General features: G+C 32.5%; 1 protein-coding gene across 1 annotated transcript; it reads left to right on the plus strand.

Moving 5' to 3' along the window:
- Positions 1 to 1,448: 1,448 nt before the first annotated feature.
- Positions 1,449 to 20,364, plus strand: LOC134690863 (ceramide kinase-like). Its single transcript, XM_063550985.1, has 12 exons — positions 1,449 to 1,599; positions 2,476 to 2,676; positions 3,169 to 3,297; positions 3,812 to 3,875; positions 6,246 to 6,391; positions 7,387 to 7,461; positions 8,449 to 8,595; positions 10,387 to 10,456; positions 11,857 to 11,915; positions 15,750 to 15,949; positions 17,462 to 17,601; positions 19,522 to 20,364. The coding sequence occupies exons 1-12, from the start codon at positions 1,509 to 1,511 to the stop codon at positions 19,610 to 19,612; spliced, it is 1,413 nt and encodes a 470-aa protein (XP_063407055.1). The 5' UTR covers positions 1,449 to 1,508; the 3' UTR covers positions 19,613 to 20,364.
- Positions 20,365 to 21,164: the final 800 nt, after the last annotated feature.

Below are 21,164 nucleotides of genomic sequence, written 5' to 3' on the forward strand. Positions count from 1 at the left end.
ACCCAATTTTCACGGTCCACTGAACATAGAAAGTGTAAGCGCGGATGGGGCATATGTGTAACCCGTGTAAGTATTAAAGTACTATGGACACATTCTTGTGTCATACATTTTGTTTGTGCTCTTATATTGTTTAATCCATCACGGTTTCTTTATAAATACAAAATTGAGCATTTGTGAACAAATGCAACGATTATTATAGTATTTCTTTCAACTTTTTCAATTTACATTGCTTTACTTTTTGAGCTAGACAGTTGAATAGTTGTGTCTTTCTTAACGTGCGGTGACAAATATTTTATGCATATTCAGTAGGAGTACACATTTATTTATTTTCATTACAATATAGGGACGAGTTCTGAAGGTCAAATAGTTTGAAAGAACAGAAATTTTAGAGTTCTGAAGGTCAAAGAGTTTGTTTTATAGGGATAAACCATTTGCTTTTCAAAAGATAAACTAAAGATCATTAAGGTGTTGCAAGGGAATTGAATCCGAAGAGGGCGAACGTAACACTCCTTCTACATAAGACATCGAATTTAACATCCCGGGCCATTCCGGCATATGATATTCATTCCGCACTGCAAAACGGACGCCTCATTCTTCAGCACATTTACCATGTAATCCTTGGGGTCCTTTTTGAGAAACAATTAAGGACGTAGCAGATTGAATATCCGGCATGCACCTGTTGCATGCGAAAAAAAACAAAACAAGAATGTGTCCTTAGTACACGGATGCCACATCATCGCTAACACTTTCTATGTTCAGTGGACCGTAAAAATTGGGTAAAATATCTCGAACGAACGAACGAACGAACGGACGGACGGACGGACGGACGCACAGACCAGAAAAAAACAATGGCCATAAATGGGGCATAATAAATGGGGCACGAAAGCAACAACACGAAAAATAAGGGAAAACTTTCGAAATATGTTCGAAAATATAAGAAGATATCATAAACAAAGGAATAGGGGTGTCCATGTCCCAAAAATCTGATATAAACTGGAATATGTAAAATTAATCTTGCGTTGTATTTGCGATTCATGCATACATCAGGAACAAATATATTCATTTGATAGTTTGATATATACCATGTATACTGTTCCCAGATCAAACACTTTTAAAAAATAGATATATAGTAAGTTTATTTTATAATGTTTATGTTATCTTCATTTTCGTCGTGAATTATGTGTGTTTATAGAATTTCTGACTGGAAAAATCCAATAGAAGAGATCATAAAACTATCGCACTTTTAATACCATAAGTTGTGTGTGAATACGTTACACCTTATATGTAGTGTAACGTACTCAGAGATCTAAATGTTTTAATTAGATTGAGCGACAAAGAAGATGCCATTCATGGCAATTATGCATGAATTGATGATTGTTAATAACGATTTTTTATATTGTAATGAGCAACGTGAATTCCAATAAATTCCCTCCAAGCACCTCAAATAACCGGATTCTCAAATACATTACACTATTTAGAGATAGTAAACAAAATCAATCATCAGTAAAATGTCACAATTTAAGGTAAATTCTGATGGAATAGAAGCTACAGTATCATTTATAGACAAGTGTGTGACCATTTCACAAGGAGATATCGAAAGTAAGTAGGAAATTGTGACATGCGTGTTGCATGTTCGTCCGTTGTCATCTCGTATTATCAGGTCAGTATTTGGATCTAATGTCAGTTTAGCGGGGCCATCCATAAGGGAGAAATAAACGTTCACAGTGTACGGTAAAATAAGATTCTTTTTAAATTTATTTTTATGTTATAAGGTTAGTGGTTTATTAGACCTTTACGCGTAATTATGTTAATAAATAACAATGATTTAAATTTCTTCAAAATGATTTGCACGTACATGACCGTTTTTCTCTTCCAACAATTTTATTAGGACATAAAATAAAATTGTAATTAAAAGTCAGAACAAAAAGTAGTCTAATTAAAATACATTTTCTAATGCATCTCGGCATTATTTCGTTATGTATTCGACAAGTAATCTAGTTACAAACAATCTGAAAAATAATAAAACTAAATTTTAGTTAGATTGTGGCAAATGAACAGTGACGAAGTAAAAAATTAAATGGTAAAAACTGATGAATGTATTTTTTTCCGGCTCAAATAATAATTTAATACAACTGTTTGATTCGTTCATGGTTAGTTGCTTTACATTCAGTGACAAATATTTCATGCATAAACGGAAAAATAAGGTCTGATACATAGTGTATGTCAGAAAAACAATATTCATTATATATATATAATATGTATACACTATTTTCCATCACTTTACAAATATCTTGCAAATTTATAACAAGCTAAAACGTATGATGTGTTTTACCGGTTAATCCAGCCATTAAAAGTTTTACTGTGTGTATTACTTTAACCCCTCCCCCCGAAAGGGTTGACTATTGATGATAGTCAATAGAAGTTTTTTTTTCCATCCGCCTAGTATGTTATGAATTACTTTATTCTGTATTTTAGCTAAGATACAATATGCAGATATTATTGATATGGATGACCCATCGACGCGGGAAAGTGACGAGCAGACGTCAGATGCAAACTTATATTACATCAGACCAACAGGAGGCTTTAACACATTGGAAATGAAAACTTTACAGATCAGTGCTGCAAGTGCAGACATCAAACAGATGCAATCTGAAATAAAACGAAATCTTAGTGAAGGTTTGTGGTCATTTTGTTTTAACGCGCGTCAATTAGCAAAGTAAGGGCGAGAACATATTATACATATAGAACACATCGATGTTGCAATGGCCAAATTGATCAGAATGCTGACCAAGCGGTATTTTAACGTTATACATTACGCGTTGTTAGGAAGACCAGGAAAACTATTTAACTCCGTAATGAAAATTGAATTTGTGAACTGTAAATATTGCAATGAATAGCATGCACAAATACAATAGAATGGCCGAATAAATTGAGATGCTCATAAAAAGACAGCTAGTCAACAACAAAATTACAAAGTTTCTGAATGACAAAAATACATAAATACGACGATTAAGGTCGGACCAAACATAACCTACCAACGGGAGAGATTGTGGTTTTTGTTAACCAGATTCCGAATCGAAACATCGACTTCATTACATATATTTCAGAAAGATTCAAAGCATCAAAATGTTTTGGAAATTCAGTCTTTTTTTTTTTATTGTATTTAAGTGAAAGAAAGACCAAACTCAGTGGTTATTTTCCTAAATCCTATTGGAGGTTCTGGTAATTCGGAGTCAATTTTTACAAAAGACGTCGAACCTATATTGAAACTTGCCAGCATTAAATACGAACTTATAGGTAGGTTGGATTTTTGTTATCACTATCAATTCCGGAAAGCAAACAATTACAATGTATAAAGTGAATTTGTTAAATTAAATTATTCATAAAGCTACTGACAAATTTCTTTCTTATTCTGATATTCACAAGTCCTTAAATAATTGTTATCATAACATCTTTAGTTATTACATACAGAAAACACAATAAAATCGTTGAAAAAATTTATTAAAACAGGTGTTTAAATTCGTAGTATACACCGATAAACTTTGTACATTAAAAATTAAACATCTTAAAACAAAGGATTATTTCCATCAAATATGGAAAATATTCCTGGGAAAACTGAAAACAATAAGAAACATATAACATCATTGAGAATTATATGAAATTGATTAATATCCTGTACATATCGATGCATTACTATATTAATCTTTTATAGATGTTTTTGCAATAATGAAAAAACAAAGTTCGAAACTTAAAAAAAAATAAAACGCGAATATTAAAGATTTAATCATAATAGCGGTTTTTTTTCATTTAGTTTCTGCGACACCAAACCATGCAAAAGAATTGTCAGCTTCATTTGACTTCAGCAAATATGATGTGTATGTATCATTAATTTGTTTCTATTTAATAGAAATCCTTCAATAGTTACCTCTTTTACAAGAACAAGTATCATGCTACTACTCCTTAGACATATAACATTATATCATACCCTACTTTCTCCTCTTTTTTTTATATATATATATAAAACAAGTACACAATGTTATGACTGTTTTTCAAAATGCAAGCGTTGACCTATTTGACCGGTCAATAGTTTTCAAATATTGGACCTCGGTCAAATTATTCGAGCGCTAGCGTCATTATATTTCGTGGAGTTTCAAGTTAATAGTTATCAAAGGTACCAGGATTATAATTTAGTACGCCAGACGCGCGTTTCGTCTACATAATACTCATCAGTGACGCTCATATCAAAATATTTATAAAGCCAAAGAAGTACAAAGTTGAAGAGCATTGAGGATCCAAAATTCAATAAAAGTTGTGCCATATACGGCTAAGGTAATTTATGCCTGTGATAAGAAAATCCTTAGTTTTTCGAAAAATTCAAATTTTTGTAAACAAGAAATTTATAAAAATGACCACATTATTGATATTCATGTCAACACCGAAGTGTTGACTACTGGGCTTGTGATACCCTCGGGGTAGAAACGTCCACCAGCAGTGGCATCGACCCAGTGGTGTAAATAGTTATCAAAGGTACCAGGATTATAATTTAGTACGCCAGACGCGCGTTTCGTCTACATAAGACTCATCAGTGATGATCATATCAAAATATGAAGCTACGGGATTGGATAATGTTTAGAATAGCACGGTAGTGACGATGTCATATTTACCTGATGTATCAAAGGTTGACAGTGCGGGACGTAGCCTCAAAATTCAGAATATTTATAAAGTTAACGTGAAACTGTACGGATGTGTTAATGCTTCTTAATTATTACGATTGTTGATTTATCACCGATATTTATTGTCTATTGTCTCTTTCTGTATGATTAAACACTTGCTGACTGGTTTTTCGTGGAAAAGTATAGGTTAATTGTCCCCTCGGATACAACTATTGCCCTCGGCTACAACTCCGGGCGATAGTTTTACCTCGGGGACAATAAAATTACTATACCACTCACTATACACACCCAGTCAATAAGTATAACACATCACTAATATGAATCGACTCTGAGGGTATCACTAGTAAGTTCAATACTGAGTCAGCACTTTTGCGCGGACATGAATTGAAATATCATTTATATGATCATGGTAACAAAACTTCGAATTTTACGATATACAAAGGATTTCATACTCCAAAAATAGATTACCTATAAGCTGTTTAGTTGACAAAGCATTTCGGGTCCTCAATTACTTGATTTGAGATTTAACATTTTCAAATCCAGCATCGTTGATCATGACGAGTACTTGAAGACTAAACTCGCATTTGGCGTGCATACGCCACGTATTTTTGTAAAAGAATAAGCGAAAGATATCAAATGGAATAAAAAACTCATCAGTCGAAAATAAACTGACAATGTCATAGTTAAAAAAGAAAAATACCAACAAATAATAGTACATTATATATGTTCACATAACACAGAAAACTTTAGACTGCGCAACACGAACCCGACAAATACTTGGGATGATAGCAGGTGCCCTAGAAGGGTAATCAGATATGTTCTATAAGCTTGTTAACAAAGTTCTACTAGATATATTTCACCCCAGGGTTACCACCAGCCCTGCAGTTAGTGCTTCTATGTTGACACAAAACATTATTGATATGGTTAGAAATGCGACTTGTTTTCTACCTATGAAACAGTTTTTCATACCTTATTAGAAAAACCTTCCGTAAATAAACTAATTATAGATACCAGGATTACATTTCGTACGCCAGACGCGCGTTTCGTCTACAAAAGACTCGTCACTTACACTTCAATCAAAGTAAAGTGCAATTGTAAGTTGAAGATCCCTGAAGACCAAACATTTCGATAGGCTATTTAAAAAATAATTCTTGGTCGTCAATGCTTTTTCAACTTTGTACAAGTTTGGTTTGGTGTTTTAATTTATATTTAAAGTATTCCAGGTATTCAGAAACTTGAGAAAAGAATATATGCATTCTGTGATAAATTGTAAACAAATGTATATTCTCTATCATTTACTTGTTTTGTAATAAACTTTAACATTCAATTTCAACAGGAAAAGTATTAGCACACATACGACACATCTTATCTAATCAAAATTAAATAAGAAAAATGCTGAATTTCGTCTCGATTTAATTTGTCAGTCCTAAACCTTGTCGAAGGTGTTTGGTAATATGTAAGTCCTCAAGTTCCTATCATCAGGACTGTGGTGAATAACTGCTTCATAGGTAAACCTACACCATCTCTTACTTTATTGTACATAATCTAAACTAAAACTGTTCCCTTTATTAGGTTGGTTATTATGGGAGGGGATGGAACATTGAACGACTTGGTAAATGGTCTGTTACTAAAGAAACAAGCTGCCGGAAATATTGATGTTAATGATCGTAACGCTGCTTTAAATCAACTTGACATCCCGATATCTTTTATACCAGCAGGTACTGCAAGCCAACTTATTTTTGTGGATACTTTATTTAGCGTTAAACTTTAAAGTCCAATTCGCGGCTGTTTAAGTCTTTGACGTTAAGCTATATACAGCTAACTCCTTTAAAAGAAATAAAGACAACTTCCAAACGATATTCATATGTACCAAATTGTTATATTGTTAATCACATGGTCAAGTTTGAAGTCACACACACAGTCGGAATCTGTGAATAGAATAAACAAAATACCCCTATATAATGACATAACTCATCAAACATATCATTGTTACTCCAAACGTCGTGCGTTTTGTTTATATAATGCTGAGTTCACACGTAATTCGAATTCGATTCGCATTAACTAATTTGAATTAGTTTTATTCTCATTCGAAACGTTTTACGTCCTAATGTCAATTATAATTCCAATTGCAATGCGCGTCAAATTCGCTTTACTGTCCAAACGACGTAAGCTTTTAATTCGTATTAACAAAAACGTATTTATAATGCGAATTGACTAATTCGAATAGTTAATTCGAATCAATTCGAATTAAAAAAGAAGAGTGTGTGAACGCGATAAGCGAATTCGATTCGCATTCGATTCGAATTAAATGTCCGTGTGAACATTACGATCACAAACATTGCCACTCGAATCAAAACTTAGTAGTTAGGGGTTCAACATAAAAACAAAGCACATCTAAATGCAGCAGGGTTTAATTTTATTTTTGTTAGAATCAAATCCTTTAAACCTTCTATCTCAATCGGTCCAAAAACAGAAGTTAATTTCAGAATGCCTCACTCGTCTCAACTCGGCCGATTCCGTTCCTCCAGTTAATATATACAAGTAGAGTAGCGGATTCCCCGATGATTGCCGATTGACACAGATTCACCCGATGATTGCCGATTGACACGGATTCAGCCGATGATTGCCGATTGACACGGATTCACCCGATGATTGCCGATTGACACGGATTCAGCCGATGATTGTCGATTGACACAACTTTTATATTTATTAGGTACTGGTAATGGAATGGCCAACGTAGCGTATGGTTGTGTCGATGTCGTTACGTCAACTCTACATTTAGTTAAAGGTGAGTATACGTGTACATTTTCATCGCACTGGAAAAAATATAAAGACTTCGTTCTGGTTACTTAGACGTATGCCCTTTTAATCATAGTTCGCGAGGTACTTAAATGCAACACATTTACAGTAATGAACATTTTAAAAACAAAATAGAGTTCAACAAAAATACAAAAAAAAAAAACACCTCCAAGGTAAATTTGCAAGGGAAAGTCTGTACAATCTGACAACTTAAAGCGTAACCAACCAACGTAACAAGTGAAAATAAACCTGTCATAATCCTGACCTTGCACCGGCATTTCATAAGAATACGATGGGTGAAACCTGTAAACAAAGATTGTCTCTGATGGTCCTCCTTCTACTTGCTGTTGCTATTTACGTCACATTTCATTCTGTTGTTGGTCCTGTCGTATGGTTCTATTCCTTTGAAAATAAAATATTAAACTTATGCAAAGTCTTTCTAGTTTTAATACTCCTTCATTTTTTATACTGTCCATAGTAATTGCATTTATATGTAACAGCTTCAATTGGAATTCGAAAGGATCCAGAATGTATCAAGTAAAAATTATTCCAAATTTTGTACTGGTGAAAATTCTATTTTCATTTACTATTTTCACTCTAATTCAAATCAGAATTTCATATCTTTCTACTAACAGATACTGTGAAATTGTGAACAAGTGTATTCCAGATTGTATGAATGTAAAACAGGTTCATATATTTTATAGTGTGTCTTTCTATGTTGTGTTGTTATATTTGTTTCAGAAAAGGGAGAAGGTTTGGTACCATTAAAACGTTTAACCTTCCTTAACTTTTAGGATTCTCCTTGTTCAAATCTGGATATCTCAATTTCTACTAGCAGATTGTGGATGCCACTGCTGAATTCTTATTTGAACTGTACAGTATCATAAACCTGGTATAGACATTACGAAAATGTTAAATTGAGAGTTGTCATATCCATAACTTGAATAAAATGGGACATTTATATTTTGTCTCGAAGGTGGTATAAAAGATTATCCAGTATTTGGTAATTTTTGTGAGGACAAACTGGTGGGATACTCCTTTATGCTGGCAGCATATGGATTGTTTGCAGATCTGATTCATTCGGTGGATTCACAACGATGGTTGAAAAAACTAAGATATTTAGGTAAGTCGAAAGTTCATAAAAAAGTGATACCAAGGGGACAATCAAAAATTATAAGTCTATATACATACAGACATTGCCAAAATGGAAATAAAAAGACGGAAAAAAAACCAGTACAAAAACACTGCATAGAAATGAAAGTATCAAAAATAGATAAAATCCATATATTCTTTTTGGATTATAGCTCTTCATCTTTTATATAAGCTTTGGATTTCAAATATTTTGGCCACGAGCATCACTGAAGAGACATGTATTGTCGAAATGCGCATCTGGTGCAAGAAAATTGGTCCCGTTTATTTTATTACTACCACTGGGTCGATGCCTCTGCTGGTGAACTATTAGTACCCGAGGGTATCACCAGCCCAGTAGCCAGTACTTGGGTAACGGCATGAAAATACGGATTTTTTGTGATATTAAAATTTGCTGGTACAAAATATTATAAATTATTATAAATTAAGGAATGTATCTCCCTCATGCAAAGCTCTGATTCCTTTTTTTTTTGTCCATGGATTTATGAGTTTTGAACAGCGGTTTACTACTGTTGCCTTTATTTATTACATTAAGACACACAAAAAAGAGGATCCATACTTTTTTGATTTTCAAGAAAAAAATATGGTTGGTTTATTTAGGAGAAGTGCACTTGCCAAATATCATGAATATATATACAATATAATAGTCAACGCAAAATTAGAATATTTCAAATAAACTCATCATATCTTCCAAAATTGAAATTTTATATTTGCACCGTAAGCGCGTTTCGTCTACAAAAGACTCACGAGTGACGCTCTAACCAAAAAAATCAAAAAGGCCAAATAAAGTACGAAGTTGAAGAGCAAAGAGCAAATTGTGCCATGTGAAAAGATGACGCTTTACCAAGAATAGCACATCGAACGGACCAAAGTTTTAAAGTGTTTTCATAAATATGAAAAACAAAGAGATGTAGTGCATACATAAACATTAATGAGACAATAGACCAAATTAGAAAATAATCAAGAGCAATATAAAGTCTTAACGATTGTTGGTGACTATAATTTGCCTATCTCTTAAGCGTTTCGAGTTTTAGTTGTGTAAAAATTAAACCGCCTAACCGGAGTCTCTATAAGTCAAACACTGTTTTCTGGAACATACAGGTAATTTGTTAATAATATATGGTAAACGTCTTTATTACTTCTGTGTCCTGATGAATATTTTCAGCAATAAGGTTTAAACATTAGAACTTTGGATAAAGACAACAGTAATATACCACTGTGCTATAGTCATAAATCGGTTAAGCGAGAAGTAAACTACAACGGTAGGAAACCCATCAACTATAAGAGGAAAACAACCAAATACCTTCATTAGACCGCACATTTTACCGCTATCGTATAACCTCAAACTCGAGTTCATTAGTAACAGTCCGTTCAATACTTGTAATTTAGATATTATTTAAAATTAATAAATAGTTATTTAAAAGTAATTTTTAGATTGAGTGATCTTGAATTTTAATATGGATTTAAATAATTTTTCATAAGAGATTGTTTTGTTTGCAACTTAGCTTTGGTTAACCTTCCGCGGTTTAGCCAAATTTGATTAATAAAATACAACGATTGAAAGTGTGGAGAAATATCCACATCATACTTTTGTTCTTGATGAAGCAATAGCAGTCGATATAATTTTTAATAGTGAAATATTTTGTTTTACCTCCTTTTACATTATATCGAGCCATGCCTTTTGGGGAACAGTTTAGTTATATCATTTTTTAAACAAATGGAATGTTTTCTTGTGTTAAGGGGATGAAATATTTTCCATTTTCAGTTGTGCCAATCTGGTTTTTCCTTTTCAAGGGATTGAGGAGTTTTGATGCCGAGGTGACTTTCGAATATACGTAAGCAATTTTTGTTTTATAGAATTGCGAAATCAAATATCTATGTATGAACTTTAAGACAATTTTAACTTATTTTATGAATGAATTGTAGCACAAATCAAACCAACCATGCCAAGTGGTTTTATATTGACAGATTGGTCCACACATTGATAAGGCCACATTTGGATGACATATTGAGCAAACTTGCCTGACAAAAATAGCTGATTTTCATAGAAAAACAAGCTGCCCGCTGCAAAAACTTCCAACTAACGAAACAAAGGTGTTCTCCATATTAAAATGTATCATCTTATAAATACCAATTGCAATGCAGAAGTTAATCAACGTATTTCACCAAATACAAAATGAAGTATGCACTACTGTACTTGTACTTGTTTCGCGGGCACTTATTTTCGCGAAAATGAACTCACCGCGAAATTCGTGAAAATAAATACACCGCGAAAATAAATACAATTATAGAATTCTCTCCTCAATCTTCATATGTGTGTTTTCATCGGAGGTTTATGTTTAGGACACAAATTGAGACTGTTTTCACTAATTTATAAATTTTAAAATGAAGAATGACAACTTCTTGTGTAAAGGGCGTCTTGTACAATGCTATATACCAAATGGTATCATTGACTCGGTAGTTGCTACTGGGATAATCCAAAAATAATCTTACTTTAAATATTCTTTAATGGTTTGAATAATTGTTAATTGAACACTGTAACTAAGCTAGTATGTCTTTTTTGTTCATGTTCCTTCTGTTCATATAGTTATTCAATATCCAAGTGGCCTGAAAATGTTTTAGCATACAAAATGTTGGTGTTTCTAGACATGCTTTTCGCACATATCAATAAACTCATCATAGATACCAGGACTAAATTTAGTATTTACGCCAGACGCGTTTCGTCTACAAAAGACTCATCAGTAACGCTCGAATCCAAAAAAGTTAAAAAGGCCAAATAAAGTACGAAGTTGAAGGTGGCCTGAAAATGGTTTATCGTACAAAATGTTGGTGTTTCTAGACATGCTTTTCGCACATATCAAGTGGCCTGAAAATGTTTTAGCGTACAAAATGTTGGCGTTTCTAGACATGCTTTTCGCACATATCAAGTGGCCTGAAAATGTTTTAGCGTACAACATGTTGGTGTTTCTAGACATGCTTTTCGCACATACCAAGTACTCTGAAAATGTTTTAGTGTATATATACAAAATGTTGGTGTATCTAGACAGGCTTTTCGCACATATCAAATTTATCACTTAAAGTTGTGGTTCGATTTGATGGATTTGGTAAAACGATGTTTCAGTCGTTTGGCATATTTCTTAGAAAAACTTATATATAATAAACAGCAACATCAACAGAAACTAGATGTGTAATATTCAATTGCCTAATTTTGCTATGCTTATGTTTCTTATTAAAGACAAAAAGAAAAGGAGGACAAACAAAAATTATCAAATCCAGACCAAGCTGTTGAAACAGGTAAAATATATTTCCAAGTACAATAAACTATGTAATCTGTCAACAATACAGACTTGATTCAAAAACGTTAGTGATACCAATTTTACTGCGCCAGATCGCATTTCAACAATTCATGTCGCTATATTGGAAGCCAAACAAATTGAAAGTTATAAGCCTCAAGTAAACTTTGAAGAGTTGGTAAACCAAACAGACTAGAAATTAAAGCTAAAATCAGATAAAGAATCTTAACATGATCAAGGCTTTGCACGAGGGAGATACATTCCCTACCTTACAATTATTTTGTAACGACAAATTTAGATAAAACCAATTGATACACATGTTGTTATTAAATTTTAAGTTCGTCAAATTATAAACACTTAATTTCCTGGCACCTGAGATCACCCAAAGGTTTCAATGGGGTTCTTGTTGCTCAGACATTTTTAGGGAAAACCTCTTTTTCTTGTCTTTGACTTTCATAACTGTTTGGTGCTGTTTAACTGGTAAATTGATTTCAGTTTATATTAAGATACATTTTTATCAAAGGTACCAGGAATATAATTTAGTACGCCAGACGCGCGTTTCGTCTACATAAGACTCATCAGTGACGATCATATCAAAATGTTAATTAAGCCTAACAAGTACAAAGTTAAAGAGCATTGAGAATCCAAAATTCCAAAAAGTTGTGCCAAATACGGCTAAGGTAATCAATGCCTGGGATTAGAAAATCCTTAGTTTTTCGAACAATTCAAACTTTCGTAAACCAGAAATTTATAAAAAAAACAAACATTATTGGTATTCATGTCAACATAGAAGTGTTGACTACTTGGCTGGTGATACCCTCGATGACGAAACGTCCACCAGCAGTGGCATCGACCCAGTGGTATAAATAGTTATCAAAGGTACCAAGATTATAATTTAGTACGCCAGACGCGCGTTTCGTTTTCAGTCTGGGGTAAACCAAAATAAAACTAGTCTAAGGGTAACTTTATCAAACCTCTGTATATAGCTCTTCCACACGATCTTTACGGGGCGCCGAATGGGACTCTTGTGGTTTTGTACTCAAAATTCAATTTTGTACGGACAAAAGTGACTTTTGTTCTACAAAAATGAGTTCAGTTTAACAAAATTTGTATCATTTGTCATGACAAAATTCATTTTTTGTTACACAGACTTTACTTTTGTAACCTAATTTGAAAATTGGGCGACAAAAGTCAATTTTGTATTCAAATTAGTTTAGTTTGGTTTCTGTGAACTAATTTGCATACAAAATCGACTTTTGTTACACAAAATTGACTTTTGTGAGACAAAATTGACAAAATTGAATTTTGTCTCAACAAAATTGACAAAATTGACTTTTGTGAGACAAATTGACCAATGTGATCAACAAAATTGACAAAATTGACTTTTGTGAGACAAATTGACCAATGTGATCAACAAAATTGACAAAATTGACTTTTGTGAGACAAAATTGACTTTTGTGAGACAAAATTGACCAATGTGAGACAAAATTGACCAATGTGAGACAAAATTGACCAATGTGAGACAAAATTTACTTTTGTCTCAACAAAATTGACAAAACTGAACTTTGTATCAACAAAATTGAATTTTGTCTCAACAAAATTGACAAAATTGAATTTTGTCTCAACAAAGTTGACAAAATTGATTTTGTCTCAACAAAATTGACAAAATTGACTTTTGTCTCAACAAAGTTGACAAAATTGACTTTTGTCTCAACAAAGTTGACAAAATTGAATTTTGTCTCAACTAAATTGAATTTTGTCTCAACTAAATTGAATTTTGTCTCAACTAAATTGAATTTTGTCTCAACAAAATTGACTTTTGTCTCAACCAAATTGACTTTTGTCTCAACAAAATTGACTTTTGTCTCAACAAAATTGACAAAATTGACTTTTGTCTCAACAAAATTAACAAAATTGACAAAATTGATTTTTGTCTCAACACAATTGACTTGCATACCTTCATGACAAAATTGACTTTTGTCATGACACATATGAATTTTGTCTACAAAAATGAATTTTGTCATCACAAAAATGAATTTTGTCATGACAAAAATGAATTTTGTCTACACAAATGAATTTTGTCATCACAAAATTGTAGTTCTCACAAAACAAGTCTGTAGCACATAGTTTTGTAAGACAAAAATGATTTTGTTATGACAGAATTGATTTTTGTACAAAACCACAAGAGTCCCATTCGGCGCCCCGTAATCTCTTCAAAAAGAAGTCGTTATATGTGTATTTGCTGTAAAGGAATGTCAACTCGGCGAAGATTTACTAATCGATAACTCGGATCGTTTGATGTACCTAGCGGTACTTGAGTATACTCGCTCGGTAAGGTATTTACAAAATTGAAACACAAAAGTATACTCGTCTTATATATGTAGGACTCTAAAGTGCGATTGGGACGCCAAATTCGATAATCACGCTAAAGTGCGATGGTCTCCGCTAAAGTGCGATGTTACGTTCCGCTAAAGTTCGATGGTCTTCGAAAATATAGACGTTCGTTCGATAACAATCGTTTATAAAAACTAAAAATCAACATGCCGGAAGATAGATAAGAAATATTTGATTAACAATTTTCACACCAAATGTCCACGACCTACGAGTAATTGATTTAATTTAACCGTTCTTTGTCCGCTAAATTACAATGTTTATTTTTTTCGAGTGCTGAAAGAAAAACTTGTCTCCTACAGTCGTTCATTTTACTATATACATGTAGATACAAAACAGTATACGCATACTTATCCTGCTTCTATTTGAAGTAAAATCATTGTTTATGTGGCAGTTTTCATTGTGATCCCCTTTACAATGCCGCAATTTTAATGAAAAGTAACCGGCGTTGGTATAATAGAGGTACATGCTTTCATGCGTGAACTATAAATTGTCTGTTAAAACATTAGTTCGATCTGTAACATTGTATAAAACATTACACATGTATTTGTACTCGTTACGAAAAAGGAGAAAGCTCGGCTAACATTGCTTTTCTCTTGCATTTAGATTAAAGCTTAAACAAATAAATGTTGCATATTCAAATTTTCAATGACAAATGTAAGGGAGGTTGTAACATTAGTATGACGGTAATCTACACCAATTATCTAAATATTCAATTGTTAAAATTCATTTTACATGAAATATAATATTTGCAAATGTAAATTACTTTTAGAGCAATTATAACTTAGTTGGACTTGTTAATTTAGAAACAATCACTTCAGCCTAACGGTACATTGTAAAGCCTATCACATATGTTATACCTTAGCATACTAGCTTTTGCAAAAAGACCTTTTAAACTTCGATTTTTAATAATTCGAATATTCGAAATTCGAATACCAACGTACTTTAGCGAACAAGCAACCATCACACTTTAGCGTAAGACACCATTGTATTTTAGCGTGGACCATCGCACTTTCGAGTACCCTCGCACTTAAGAGTCCTACATATATATTTTTCTTCGGATCGTAAACCCCTGATCAATAGTATTACATACATGTAGATAATATTCCAAGGAATTTTATAACATAATTAATGGCTCATTCACTACATGTACTTATGTAAACTGTCAATAATCGAATTAAGTATTTGGTTAATATCATAAGAAAATTATTAATCAAAGAACAGTATTTGCAAACCGTAAACCGTAATGTTAATTTCATTGACAACGCCTCGTGAACCTTAGATTCAACATATTGGCTTTAGTCGGATTTTGATAATAAAAAAAATGATGTTGTTGTAAATAATGTTTACATGTAAAACAGTAACGATTTTCATTTCTTTTTGTAACCGCTGTCAGTCTGTGATTATGTTTAATGTTGCTATTACGTATCACTTTATTCAACAGAAACCGAACAAATGACATTGATGAATGTTATGGCATTAATAGATAAAATTGCATTTGGTGTCGACGATGGGCTGAGTGATGACGAATCAAACAAACTAGAATTCGGTAAAGAATTTGGATTAATGATTTATAAACCTGCAGGACGATTTGCAATGATAAAACATTTTATTCAGCTGGGAAAAACTGCGTCAAAAGAATTTGTAAGTAAAGGTTTGGTCATTGGTTTAATTATATTGTTATACAATCTCTACGTCTTTGTGTATACTAACCCAGGAAGCATTAAATTAATGTGATGATATGGAGCGTACAGACTATTTTACAATTAAATGTGAAAAAGCAATATTTGAGTATTGTTTAATTTTTTTATCAGTATACTAAATATATGTAAACAAGAACAGTCAACTTAATTTATGTATCTCATACCCGATATTTAAACCTTTATTTTCCATACCATAATTGTAAATGTTTGAAACCACTTTAAAGGTTTGTTTGTATGTTTCTCAAAAACAAAAACTTGACTGTTGTCTTTGTCTAAGACATTCTGCTTTTTGTATACACATCATTTTGTGGCATTTGTTTTCGGTTGATGCACGTTTTTCACCGAACAAATTATTTCATTGTAAACCGATTTCAACCTTGCCATGTTTTTAAAAGTTAAAGTTTGAAACATATTGCTTGTACATGTTGTAAAAATAACATGTCTGAATGTATATCTTAAATATCTGATGATTTTGGTTTGTCACTTGAAGCTGGTGTTTATAGCAGAGGTTTGATAGTTCATTGAAACAGAGGCAAACGATTTCAAATGGATATTCAAACTCATAAGTCGAAAACAAACTAACAATGTCATACTAAAAACGAAACACGACCAAAACACAAACAACAAGTGAAACTGCGAGCTACTGCTCACTGATGATACCCCCGCCGCAAGTGGATAATATTAATAGTGTAAAAATATGCAAGTGTTCGGTAAACAGGAAGTTGTCGAGTGATGAATCTGAAAACGCATCACACGGTATAGCTGACTTATATAAATCCTGAAACCAAATTTTAGAAATCCTTGTATTGTAGTTCCTGAGAAAAATGTGACGAAAATTTTCAACTTAGCTATCATGTGTAAAATCATACAAGTGTTCGGTAAACAGGAAGTTGTCAAGTGATCAATCTGAAAACGCATCACACGGTATAGCTGACTTAGATAAACCCTGAAACCAAGTTTCAGAAATCCTTGTATTGTAGTTCCTGAGAAAAATGCGACGAAAAATATTCATGGGACGGACGGACTGACTGACGGACTGACGGACTGACGGAAGGACAGACAGAGGTAAAACAGTATACCCCCCTTTTTTAAAGCGGGGTATAATAATAAACAAAACACAACATACAACACTAAAGACTGAGTAACACTAAAACCGCGAGTGATCTCAAACGTTCCGGAAGGAAAAAAATATCCTGTCCCATGAGCTGCGGAAGTACAAACACAGTGAGAAGTCTTATTCTGTAAATGCATCGTATTCGATCTACAGTTGGGTCTGTGGTCAATGATGTTCGATATTCAGTTTTGCTAACAGGTACATTTATACCATTCAGTCTTGAAACATTAAACCGCTTATATGCGCAATTAACGTTCAGAAATTTCACAATGAATTCTGTCGTAAATTATTTCTAATCCTATAAAATATTAATCGAACCATATTGTTTTCAATTTGTAGATAGACAGATGCGATTTTCTGTCTTTCAAAGTTGTCAAAGCATTGACAATTAGAATCCCTAATTCGGAATCGGATATGGATCTTTTAATTAATCTTGATGGACAGATTTATAAGTTAACAAAACCTGAAATCAATATAAAGTAAGTCTATACAGGTTGTCAATACACTATACTATGCATGGATAAGATATCATATTAGTAGTAGTTTATAAAGTCAAACCTGCTTAAGAGACCATCTGAATTAAGCAAAGACCTGTTAAAAGACCATCAATTTTAGATCCCTCTGTAGTATATTTCATATAATTTGAACCTGTATAAAAGTCCACCTGCCTTTATGGACCACTTGTTTGCTCTCCGTTTAATGGTCTCGTAAACCAGGTTTGACTGTAATACAATTTTCTCAGTCTGATATAACATAAATTCTAGTGCAGTGCCTGTTTTAGGATAAACACCCGTATCTAGAGATGAGTTTGTGGAAGGGGAATACAGATAAGTGAATATTAGGCCAATATTACAGGGGAAAAGTATAAAATATTAAAGATATTACAGAATAATGAGATGCAAAAATGAACAAAGGAATGAATTAATGAATGATTTTATTCTCATAAACTAGAACATAGCTACTGAGAAAAAAAAAGAGATTTACACGGTAAAAGATCTGAACATATAAAAAAGAGAGAAAAATTATTTGAAAGGCAATTGATTTCAGTAGCGAAAGACCCGCTATCTGGACCCTATCTGGACCCTCAGTCAAATTCTCACACACACACAAGAGGTCTAGAAGAATAGAAATTGTTTATTTTTTCGATTGTCTGATTTACAATGTTCTTCATCCTATTTAATTGATTTGTAATTCCTTTAAATGTTTTGTGTCGAGCACCACTGATAAGTCGTGTGAAGTAATGCATTGCACATCTGTTTACAGAAAATATCATAACATTGGTGTCCTTTAAATGTGTCGGTTAATTAAGCTTCATATCGTTTATTGATCGTCTTTTAACTGTTGTAAAAAAAGTAAACTAAGACATGTTTTCGTTGTACGTTACGCTGGCAAGTTATGTTCAGTATTTGCTCTTCCAAACTATCGCGGATTTGTAATGATGGTAAAATTACACAAACTTTATAAATAGAAGTTATAACTTTAAAACAAAACACTTTTGGAATATATAAACATATCTTCCGGCCGTTTTATTTCGTCATAACAGTTCATACATTTCATCAGAGATTACTCCTGGTTTTTGAGTTGTAAGTATAACAAGGGTTTATTTTGTTGTGTTTAATCAAGTGTTTTGTGGAATATTTGTCTTCTCATTTGTTCTGTTTGCTTGTCATGATATTTTCAATTCTTATCAATTGATGAGTGTTTACTGTCCCATTGCATTTATCAACTCTTAAGGGCATACGATACAGTTACACAGAACGTTATGACGTTGCTAACGTAATTTGTTATTTTCGCGACGTCAAACTGTGACATATCGGGAAAAGATGCATTTTTCGACTGATTTTTATCATTCAAACTGATTTAATTTAAAAACGAGTTCATGGACCCCTATTTTTCAAAACGGCATTTTGTTTCATTTTGCAGGGAGATTATGTGACCCAAATTTTATAAAACTGTAAATAGAGGATTTTTTTAAATTTTGATAAACATGCAGTAAAAATTGTCGTTTTTTTCCTCAATTCATGAACATTTGATAAATATGAGTTATTTCTGAATAAAAAATTGCATATGTTTTAGGATATTTATAAAATACAGAAATTACCGATTATTTAACAAAAAACAATTTGTGTTTATCTTTTATAACAAAAAAGTTATGTCTTTCTTTCGAAAAAGAAATTACGGCCACAAATCTAAATTTTGAGCAAATATACCAAATTTCGACCTCATTTTACTCAAAAAGTAGCACATGAAGGTATATTTTTTATTACATATTTGATTTAATCGGGTAAAAATTGCCTATCTGCAAATTTTCATGAACTTGTAAATACAGGATCAAAACTGTATCGTATGCCCTTAAACGGTGCACGAGCATGCATTGCTGATTTGATTGTATATTTCAGGTTGATTCCCAATGCAATTAAAATGGTATCATCATATTCTAGAATTACAAAACAAACGTCAAACATTACTTCAACGGACACTGTACTGTGACCAATGTAATCAAATTGATGGTGTATATAGAAGAATGGACACAGTACTGTGATCAACATAATCAAATTGATGTTGTAGATAGAAGAATATATTTATGTAGAAATAAGTGAGAACTCGATAAATATTTCGAAACTGTTGATGAAGCTTCTTCCCGAAGATTGACATATAAAACATTGATTATAGTGTAGTAAATACTCATCATTAATACCACGACCAAATTTAGTATATACGTCAGACGCGCGTTTTGTCTACAAAAGACTCATCAGTGACGCTCGAATCCAAAAAAAGTAAAAAAAGGCCAAATAAAGTACGAAGTTGAAGAGCATTGAGGACCAAAATTCTGAAAAGTTTTGCCAAATACTGCTAAGGTAATCTATGCCTGAGGTAGAAAAGGGTTAGTATTTAAAAAAAAAATGTGTAATCAGTAAATTTATAAATATAACCATATCAATGACAATTCGTGTAATAGTTTGTTGAATATCAATGGGACAATGATGATCATGTTCGTTGTTTTAAATGAGCCTGAAGCTGTCTGTTAGCATTATGCAAAAGGGAAAATTGTATATTGATGCATAATCCAAAAGTTTTGCGAGCATTTATCAAAATTAAAAGTGATGAACCTATGTTTTTGTCTCACGTCATAGCTAGGTTTCAAATGCTGAGTTAATTTCAAAACTCGATTATTTATACATGTTTAGAATTTAGAAAGCCTTAAAGTTTTTCTATCATTTTTATGTTGTTTTACATTTAAAGTTTTGTATAATTTGATATATGTATGCAGATTTTATTATAATACAAATATATAAACTTTCCAAAACGTTGTTTGTTTTTAAAACCATATGTTATGGTCATTACCATTCAAATACTAGTATATAATATTTATTAATGTACATACTAGTAAATGGTGTTATCGTCTCTCATACATTTTTACAGATAGGCTTATGTTTACAAAATGTATCTTTTATACTTGTTTTAAATAAGTTTATGCATAAGCTGAATTTTGTTTGTTGTCGAATGTATGAAAGAGATTTCGATGCGTTAGATTTCTCTGTTTTTAAACAGATGCTAAAGATACCAAAGGGACATTCAAACTCATAAGTTGAAAATAAACTGACAAAGTCATGGTAATATATAGACCATCAGAGTAACAACAGTATACAAACCTCAACATAGAAAGATAAAGACTGCACAACACAGGTCCAACCAAAAACCAGGGGCTGATGGCATGTACACTGCAAAGTTTTACATGAGGCACCCGTTGTGTTCCTCAACTTCGTACTTGATTTTGGTCTATTAACTGTTTTGATTGGAACACCTCTAATGATAAGTCCGATGTTGAAGAAAGAAAAAAGGTAAAATTGATAAAATACAGACCTCCAAGAAATTTTCAAAACAGAAGGACCTTATCGAATTGCAAAATCAAAACATCAAACACAGCAAACGAATGAAAACAACTGTCATAATCCTGACTTGATAAAGGAGTTTACTTATTCTGAACATGGTATTTTGTATAGGTAGTAACACTCTTATATGAATGACGGTCGTGTACAAT

The sequence above is a fragment of the Mytilus trossulus genome, chromosome 11 (assembly GCF_036588685.1).
Source record: "Mytilus trossulus isolate FHL-02 chromosome 11, PNRI_Mtr1.1.1.hap1, whole genome shotgun sequence".
In the NCBI taxonomy this organism is placed as follows: Eukaryota; Metazoa; Mollusca; class Bivalvia; order Mytilida; family Mytilidae; genus Mytilus; species Mytilus trossulus.

Bases quoted from the DNA above. Each gene is read 5' to 3' on its own strand.
- LOC134690863 (XM_063550985.1), top strand. From the start codon at position 1,509: ATGTCACAATTTAAGGTAAATTCTGATGGAATAGAAGCTACAGTATCA. The intron at 1,600-2,475 runs GTAAGTAGGAAA...TCTGTATTTTAG, and splicing joins TTCACAAGGAGATATCGAAA to CTAAGATACAATATGCAGAT. The intron at 11,916-15,749 runs GTAAAATATATT...TTTATTCAACAG, and splicing joins AGACCAAGCTGTTGAAACAG to AAACCGAACAAATGACATTG.